The following is a 9,946-nucleotide window of genomic DNA, read 5'->3' on the forward strand; positions in this document are numbered from 1 at the left end:
TTCGTGTTTCTGTTTGCAGTGCCGATTGAGAAATCTGTGTGATTTTATCAACAGGATAGTTGAAACATATGTAGGCGCGCAATGGGATCTGGCGGAGGGTTATGAGAATTGATGTAGGTGGTTAACGTTACCCATTATTAACAGTTACCAGCACTAGTAACTATGAAAAATTTACCATGCCATAGTAAAATTTCGCGAAAAATGCCAAATCAAAAAGCTTTACACAAGGATTGTTAAAATGCATGTTGAAAATATTCTAGCCACTAGTAATAGTTACCAGCACTAGTAACTATGAACAATTTACCATGAAATAGTAAAATTTCGCGAACGCCAAATGAAAGAGCTTTACACAAGGATTGTTCAAATGAATGTTAAAAATGTTTTAGCCACTAGTAATAGTTACCAGCACTAGTAACTATGAAAAATTTACCATGCAATAGTAAAATTTCGCGAAAAACGCCAAATCAAAGAGCTTTACACAAGGATTGATAAAATGAATGTTAAAAATATTCTCGCCACTAGTAATAGTTACCAGCACTAGTAACTATAAAAAATTTACCATGCAATAGTAAAATTTCGCGAAAAATGCCAAATCAAAGAGCTTTACACAAGGATTGTTAAAATGAATGTTAAAATTTTTTCTAGCCACTAGTAATAGTTACCAGCACTAGTAACTATGAAAAATTTATGCAATAGTAAAATTTCACGAAAAACGCCAAATGAAAGAGCTTTACACAAGGATTGTTAAAATGAATGTTTAAAATATTCTAGCCACTAGTAATAGTTACCAGCACTAGTAACTATGAAAAATTTACCATGCCATAGTAAAATTCATTTTCATGTTAAATTTTTTGTAGCCACTAGTAATAGATACCAGCACTAGTAACTATGAAAAATGTACCATGCAATAGTAAAATTTCCCATAAAATGCCTAATGAAAGAGCTTTTCACAAGGATTGTTAAAATGAATGTTGAAGATATTCTAGCCGCTAGTAATAGTTACCAGCACTAGTAACTGAAAAATTTTGTATGCTATAGTAAAATTTCGCGAAAAACGCCAAATCAAAGAGCTTTACACAAGGATTGTTCAAATGAATGTTAAAATTTTTTCTAGCCACTAGTAATAGTTACCAGCACTAGTAACTATGAAAAATTTACCATGGAAAAGTAAAATTGCGCGAAAAACGCCAAATCAAAGAACTTTACACAAGGATTGTTCAAATGAATGTTAAAAATATTCTAGCCACTAGTAAAAGTTACCAGCACTAGTAACTATGAAAAATTTATTATGGAAAAGTAAAATTGCGCAAAAAACGCCAAATCAAAGAGCTTTACACCAGGATTGTTAAAGTGAATGTTAAAAATATTCTAGCCACTAGTAATAGTTACCACCACTAGTAACTATGAAAAATTTACCATGAACGAGTTAAATTTCGCGAAAAATGCCTAATCAAAGAGCATTTCGCGTAGAATGTCGAAATGAATGTTGGAATATCCTAGCAACTAGTTATAGTTATCAGCACTAGTAACTATGAAAAATTGCTAAGTAAGATTTCACAAAAAACGCGAAATTTTTCTATTGCATGGTGAATTTTTCATAGTTACTAGTGCTGGTAACTATTACTAGTGGCTACAAAAATTTTTAACATTCATTTTAACATTCCTTATGTAAAGCTCTTTCATTTGGCGTTTTTCGCGAAATTTTACTATGGCATGGTAAATTTTTCATAGTTACTAGTGCTGGTAACTATTACTAGTGGCTAGAATATTTTTAACATTCATTTTAACATTCCTTGTGTAAAGCTCTTTCATTTGGCGTTTTTCGCGAAATTTTACTATGGCATGGTAAATTTTTCATAGTTACTAGTGCTGGTAACTATTACTAGTGGCTAGAATATTTTTAACATTCATCTTAACAATCCTTGTGTAAAGCTCTTTCATTTGGCGTTTTTCGCGAAATTTTACTATGGCATGGTAAATTTTTCATAGTTACTAGTGCTGGTAACTATTACTAGTGGCTAGAATATTTTTAACATTCATTTTAACAATCCTTGTGTAAAGCTCTTTCATTTGGCGTTTTTCGCGAAATTTTACTATTGCATGGTAAATTTTTCATAGTTACTAGTGCTAGTTACTATTACTAGTATGTATTTTAAAACTTCTAACATTGATTATTATAACCCTCCTCCCAAGGCTATTGCGTGCTTCTATCTGTTTTACCATATCTATTGATTTAATTATTCGCACAGATTATGCCGTCGGCCCTCAATAACGAAAACACGGCGAACACTCCGTGTGCAAAAGAGAGCCGCGCGCGCTGTCCGGTGAGCCGCCGTGTCCTCTCGGTAGATGCTCGGTGTTCCTACATGCACGCGGCAGAAAAACGCAAACGCAGTTTCCGAACCGCTCGCGCTCTCGAATAGGCGCGCGCGAATTCACTCTGCTCAAAAATTTTCAATCTGCGTTTTGGTCGCAAATTTCTCGAGAGAATTTCGAGCAATCAAATGTGCCCGTGAACCGAGAACGAAAGAGCTGCGTTTTATTTGCTCTTTCTCAATCGACGCACTCCTGCGTGTTGAACCCTGAGGCTACCATACACTTGAATGAGCGAAACATACCTACACTGCAAAAATTCCACATATTAGGAGTATGTGTCGGACTATATAGATTTTTGCAATTTGTCTCCCATTTAAAAACTATATGCCACACATAGATTTAGGAAATATTTCAGTGCTATATGCGATATATGAACATTATAAATTTCCACACATATATGTTATATGTGTGAAATATTCGTTTCAAAAACGCCCAAAAATAGGCAGGAATTGTTACCTATATATATTAGGAGTCTACTTTCCGGCGTTTAAAAACTATGGAAACAATTGTACACTTTTTCGTTTGCTAAATCTCATGTTTAAACTAAATTTATTTAAAAAAAATTAAATTGTAACCTATTTTTTTAATTGCTGTCTTAGGTAGAAAATCGTCAGAGATCTCTGTTTCAAAGTTTTGGTCCGTCTCCATGCCAGAAGTTTGATATTTGGATCTGAAAGCGTATGAACAGATAATTTACAGAAAATAAAAAATAACCAGTATAGAATTCAAAACTCACCTTCATAAATACCCTTTACAAGTAATTTTCGTTCCATCATCATGTTATTGTTGAAGAGGCGACCACTATTGCAATGGTGCATTTTGTGCAATATAGCTCACATACTGTGGGGGAGATATAAAAGTTAATATGCGCTTTGTGTTCTTTGCATAATGAAAAATGCAATTGAACTTTTAAACAAAAATTACTCACCATATAATGCCTTTATTCCTTTTGAAGTAAACAAACTTATACTTCTTCGGCAACACGTGTTTTTTTCCAATTGCAGCCATGTTTAATATGTGAAATATTTCAAAGATGAAAATCATAGTACACACTACGAAAAAAAACTGTAAAATCACATCACATATGATGTAAATAAAAAGAAGCATCATATATGACGGAATTTTCAGTGCTAGTTGGAAATTACACGTCAGTAAAATTTTGCAACGTGTAAAATAAAAAAATGATGTAAAATTGGCAACGTGTAAAATAAAAATGATGTAAATTATAAAATCACTGAATATTGGAAGAGAAACTTTCCAATTGGAATTTGTTTTGTTTTATTTTATGTTTATATGATTCAATAATGGAATTTTCTCAGCTCTCTTCATAAAAATTAAACCTTTTTATACCTAAATTAATTTACTTTATTTAGCGACAGAAATTTTTTTCAGCTCACATTTTTTTTTTAAGAATTCACTTCAACCTTTCGTTTTCTTCCCCGAATCCTAAGTTGAGTAACATCACAGAGAACAACATGGTGGTAAAATGGAGCCGCTTCCGGAACCGCATCCCTACATCATGAGATCTCCGGGAACCTCACTCGCGGGAAAGCTGCTTAAAACAAATACTTTGGTGCACGACTGGACTTGACACTTTGTTTACATTTGTCTATGGTTCTGTTCTTGACAGTCTGTATTTTTACATGACATCATCGCGTTCAGTGTATTGTAATATTAATTAAATTCAAATTCAATGTCCTATAACTTTCCATGTCGTGTAATTTTAAGATTTCAGTGCTGTTAAGAATTTTTTGTGACCAGAAAAATGTTATAAAATTACATCACATATGATGTAACGAAAAAGAAGCATCACATATGATGGAATTTTCAGTGCGAGTTGAATATTACACGTCTGCCAACTTCAACAGACGTGTAAATATGAAAGACATGTAAAATATTTAAGAAATGTAATGTTTAATTCGCACTGAAAATTCCGTCATATATGATGCTTCTTTTTATTTACATCATATGTGATGTAAATTTACATCAAATAATCGCGTTCCATGTCAAGTAATGTTTGTGTCATACGAATTCAGTGCTGTTAAGGATTCAACTTTTTTTATTTTGTAAATTCACATTAATAAATCGCGTTCCACGTCATGTAATGATAAAGGTTTTCTATTTCAGTGTTGTTATGGATTCAGATTCTCTTTCTGTGTAGCTATGTGTCAACTAATTAACTTCATATTATTTTCCCAATACAATCTAAAAATCAAACATAAATTTTATTTGTGTCATATAGTAGAAGAAATCAAAGAACGTATGTGTAAAGAAACATATACCATAAGTGTTGATTTGGTTGAGTGTATAATTCGCTCCCAACCTCCACTCAAGATAAAATCTAAGTTTGTGATCGAAATGTACAAAAACACCCCAGTTTGATCCCAAATCTTATGTTTGATTCTAAACACTTTCATGAAACGTTGTCAATATGTGTAGAACAACAGTGAAAATTAATTGGACACATGTTTAAGACATTAAGTTCTTTTGGAATCAAACTGAAAACAAATTTCAATAAAGCGTTGTGGTAATCTATTTAATACACATTCAGATCTTCCTATCAAAATGTATACTTAGCTTTTGTGTGTTCAATCCGTGTGGGTTCCATGGGCAGAAGCTCTTTGTTCAGCCATACCTTCGCTCGATTGTTATCCCATCTTGTTGGCCAGATTCACGCTTCCTCTAATTTCGCCATCCCTTTCTTTCTTTCACGTATCACCAACTTGCGATGAACACTGTCCATATTAACCCCATGTTTTCTTTTATTTCTATCTCACTTACTCTAACTATACACATGCGCAATAATGCTTCAACTCGATTCACTTTTTTTTCTTTCTTTCGCGCTAATTGATTAGAACGACGCCTTCGCCTAAGTTGGCCATGAACTTTTTCGATTCACCAACGCACAAATTTTGCCAAAGATTTCAATGATGCTTTGGAGGATTTTCACTTTTAATTTTCACAATCCACTCGCTGCCATTACACCATTTTTAAACATGATATCCTGTATCTACTCCCAATCAATTAAGAACCACACCTGGACTATACAAACCCCTTCCATTTACGGTAAACAAAATTGAAACGCGAACGAAGAACGCCGACAAAAACGATGCTTCTCCCATCATGGCTCGGTTGGAACTCCCACTCTGTTTCTATGATTATTTGGTATCCTCCTTTAATTTCCATGATGTAAAGCTTAGTTCTTTTAGAAATGGGACAGTTTCTTTTGCTAATAGCTCGGTTACTAGTAATCGGACATTCAAAATTTTGACAGCATTTTGTTGCCTGTAAAAAGTACTATTCGACCTATTTTTTTCAAAATTTAAAATTAACGCGTTTTTGAGATATTTACGATGCAAGATAAAAAGGAAAAAATAATTTTGCACAGTTTCATTCAAAATCCATCATTATCAAATTGATAGCCGACAAAACCGTTGATTATTCAAAGAACTATTGTGTGCAAGTGGTGGAAAAGTATGGAAATACTGTCAAAAATGTCCACAAAGTTCAAATCAACCATTGGAGTGAAGCATATGATCGGCAACTTCGGCTAAGGGTCATCAGGGAAGTCAAGCCTCATACCAGCATTTTTTAATTTTCAATAAGCGAAAAACTAAGGGTAGATCGCTGAAATTTCCATAAAAAATTTTCTCCGATAAGCTGAAAGTGTTGCCTCTTAATGAGTCATTCAAACATAACCTCAAACAAAAATTTTTTGCTTGATCCACAGCTCGTAAGCTGTATATCTGGTTCCGAGGCTATGGGACAGATGATTTTTGATGAACGACAAAACTCATGAAATACCCTATTTTAAACAAATTCCAGCGTTTGAATCCTATACCACTTCTGCTCGTGGGAAGGTCCCGAGTATATTAAAGTATGTATTTGCTGGTTATTTTGTATAAAATATAATGATTTGCTGAAATTCTGCTCCTGTGGAAAATCAACAATTTTCAAAACGAAAACTATTGATTTCAAAAGCATAAAAAGAGTAATCTTTTATGTACCCTTCATAACCTACGATCTAAACTAACCGATTATACTTTAAGTTCAATCTCCTCATGGTTTTACTTCGTTATTGCCAGATTTTGCCAGCAGAAATTCCATTAAAAACGCTCAAAAATTGGCTCAAAAATAATCAAACTTGTTAATTTCGAAACAGCTGTATCCACTAAAGTGGCCTCACTTTCTTTTAAAAGAGAAGTATTGGTCCGAAAAGTATCAGAAATTGAAGGAGGGGAATGTAGCCACCTTAAATACAGATTTGACGAAGTATTAGTTTGAAAAACTGATCATTATCATGACTGGAAAAAATGTGCGCTGGGCGAAGGGAGGTACCAAGAATAAAGTAGAATTTATTCTTAAAAAAACACGATAAATAATTTTTTTCAATTTTTTTCATAAATTATCATAAGATTACCTTCATTTCCTTCTTAGAAAGTATTTAGATCAAACGAAAGGTTTTTGAGATAAACGCATTCGTAACTGTCCCATTTCTAAAAGAACTAAGCTTTAATAGGAAGAAAAAAGGAGGACTCACATAATTTTTTTAAATAACTCGAGAGCTTATTTAGTAAATTGAACAACGGAGACGGACTTACATATATTTCGATTTCCAACCAAATCAGGAAAAGAAGGGTATTTGAGTAGAAAAAGATATTTTATGATTATTTGGCACCCCCTCTCTATCCTACTTTTAGTCGGAACATACAAAAGGGAGAGAGCGAATCCGAGAACTAATCAAGCAATTCAATTTGGCATGGGAATGTTTTTCGGGTAGAGTTTTTATGATTATTCAAGACTCTCCTTCACTTTTCCAGTGGGAAGAAGGAACATACATTTTTTGTCATATCTCGAGAACTCATAAAGAACATGAAATCAAATTTGGAATCATTTGAGGCCCATCAGCCTCACAGTGCACAGTGGTTTTAAACTCGAAAAACGTGATCATGGACTTTTTGATGCCTTAGATGTCAAAATAGCAACATGACATGTTCTGCAATGTTTCATTATTTTTAATTGCGCATATTTTGCCATTATTTTTTTTCTGATCGATCCACCTTAAAGTGAGATTTTTTTTTATTTTTTTGAGTTTGTCATCCAATCGAAATGATGTGTTCAAAAAACTTGTAGACAATAAAATTTTAAAAAAACTTTGTAAAAGACTTTAAAACTCCATCTTTTAAAACAACAGATTTATAGACATTTTTCTAAAAACTAACCTCCAAAAACGAAATTTTCGTTTAACTTTTTTCAAAGCGACTTTCGAGTCTCACTTTATATGAGAGAGTCGTAACAATTGTAAAAGTACATAACTTCATTCCAGGTGTCAAGTTTATATCTTGACGTTAAATGGTACTTTTTGTGTAATTACGTTTTAAAATTGCTTATTTTCAATGTTCCATATCTCTAAAAGTTGCAAACTTATGAAAACAAAAATTATATGCATTTGAAAGGCACATTTTTAAGCTTTAATGAACATATAATTTTATTTGTATGTATCAGGTTTTACTACTGAAATCATTGGAGTTGGAGTTCTTTAACATACTTATTTTTTGTACCTTTATTTATTATCAACGTTCTTCAATCACTTCGGTTATCGTAAAACCGATCAATTAATCGATTTCTTGTAATGCAAAACGAATCCCCCATTACCTACACCAGTAAATTGGCTATTAAGTAACCTTCTTTTGTAGAAATAAAAATGGCGCGAAACCCAAACAACCCACGTGTCCTGCCTCAGCCTACTAGGTGCGGTACTCATTCCACCCAAAACGGGGTTGATATCTGTCCTGCTTCGCACGTTCCCATGATTACCATTAGCGCCACAACAAAAAACCAGTAGCCATATGACTTGGATCGGTTTTGGGTACCCTTGGAAACACAACAATCAGTACCTCATTCTCGAATCTGCTCCTAGGAACTGGTGCTGCTGCTGGAAAGAGTTGATTGAAGTTCACGTTTCACAGGGCTCAAAAGTTTCAGGAAAATTTTCACCTTTAGCAGACTAGACAACAAGGATAGGCTTTCTCCTCCTGTCTTATCAGAGCAGACGAATCTCTCCCCGGGACGGAAGACGAGCGGAGGCGTCCTGATTTTTATTGTGTCGATTAGTTCAAGGTAGGTCAGAGCAATATAAACTTGTTTACGGATTGGCTATCAGCTGATGGATTTCTTTTTTCAAGTTTACGGTGATTAATTGAAGACCATAATCATAATGGCAGCGAAAGGCAAAAAGGGGAAAGCTAACTTGGTAACCACGGTCCAGGAACTTCCGGTTTCAAGGTCCCCTTCCGGTGAAAGCTCTTCCAGCAGTTGGGATAAGTCGCCACCAATTATGAACTCAATCAGGTTGAAGCCACGGAAGCAACTGTTGGGTCGTTCCGAGCTCGGCGGACTAAGTTCCCGATCATCCTCTTCCTGTTCCGGTCAAGAGGATCGTTATCGGCTGCATGGATCGGATGGCTTTGAGGTGGAATTGCTCAGTTCCGAACCGGAAGATTACGACGAAAGTGGCCATCTGTTCCACATGGATATTATGAAAAGCAGCTTGAGCGACATTTCTTATTCGTCAACCCAACGGCTCAGCTCTGGACGACCGAAGGCTCGGAATCAGAACATTTCCTTCTCGAGGGAACGGGTTCGAGAAATCGAGAGGCACAACCAAATTTTGCTGCAGCGGATCATGAGCAGTAAGCCCACGCTGAGAACCAAACCTGTGGTTCAACCGGTTGTTGTGGTGGGTCAATTCTTATTTTAAAAAAGAGTCTTTTAAAAAGTAACTTCATCTATAATTTTGTTTTAGCCAACTACCAACAATTCTCGTATAACAAGTGCCGCCGTGAACCGGAAGAAAAAGCAACGCCAAATCGAAATTGACAACCAGGTACTCTACCTTAAAAATTTTCTTGTTAAAAAGTTCACTAATATATTTTTTTCCTAAGATCCTCCGCAAGAAGCTGGAGAAAATTGAACGATCTCGTAGGAACGTTTGGTAGTAGCCGGGAGACCGAATCGTGTAGCCAAAACATCAACATCAACTAGTTGAAGCCGGGCACCTAGAATAGTTTATATCTCGTACTACATGAAGTCAGCAGTTTTTCATATAGTAAATGCTTTTAAGACTATCACAAACTAACTCCATCACAAACAGCATCGATCGTTGCCACCACATAGCGCCAAACATGTGGGATTGGATTTTCTTTTTTTTTTTAATCTGCAATTACCTAGAGACTTTATTCGAGCGAATCAAATTTACGGAACAATCAAAATTTTGCTAATAAATTATTGTATACTTCTAGAAAATGGGATGTGTTTCAATTGGTTGAAGTGAAGTGATTTAGAGTTAATAAACTTATGTTAAAAGACATACAACGTCTTAGCCGATTTAGGCATTACAGACTGAAAAAACGTGGACAATTTAAGATTTACATTTAACACCCAGTATCGAGATGGCCTATACGTGTTCACCACATGTAAACTTCGGACCAACCAGATTTCATTCTCCTCAATAATGAAATGTTGCGGGGTTGCGGTTAATAAGTTTTCCTCGCAAAAATGCTTTGTCGCT

General features: G+C 34.8%; 1 protein-coding gene across 1 annotated transcript; it reads left to right on the forward strand.

Annotated features, from left to right (window-relative positions):
- Positions 1-8,271: 8,271 nt before the first annotated feature.
- On the forward strand, positions 8,272-9,681 carry LOC129739172 (protein hemingway-like). Its single transcript, XM_055730588.1, has 4 exons — positions 8,272-8,496; positions 8,562-9,115; positions 9,182-9,262; positions 9,321-9,681. Exons 2-4 carry the CDS (start codon positions 8,594-8,596, stop codon positions 9,372-9,374), a joined length of 657 nt encoding a protein of 218 aa, XP_055586563.1. The 5' UTR covers positions 8,272-8,496; positions 8,562-8,593; the 3' UTR covers positions 9,375-9,681.
- Positions 9,682-9,946: the final 265 nt, after the last annotated feature.

Source organism: Uranotaenia lowii, chromosome 1 (assembly GCF_029784155.1).
Source record: "Uranotaenia lowii strain MFRU-FL chromosome 1, ASM2978415v1, whole genome shotgun sequence".
Classification (NCBI taxonomy): Eukaryota; Metazoa; Arthropoda; class Insecta; order Diptera; family Culicidae; genus Uranotaenia; species Uranotaenia lowii.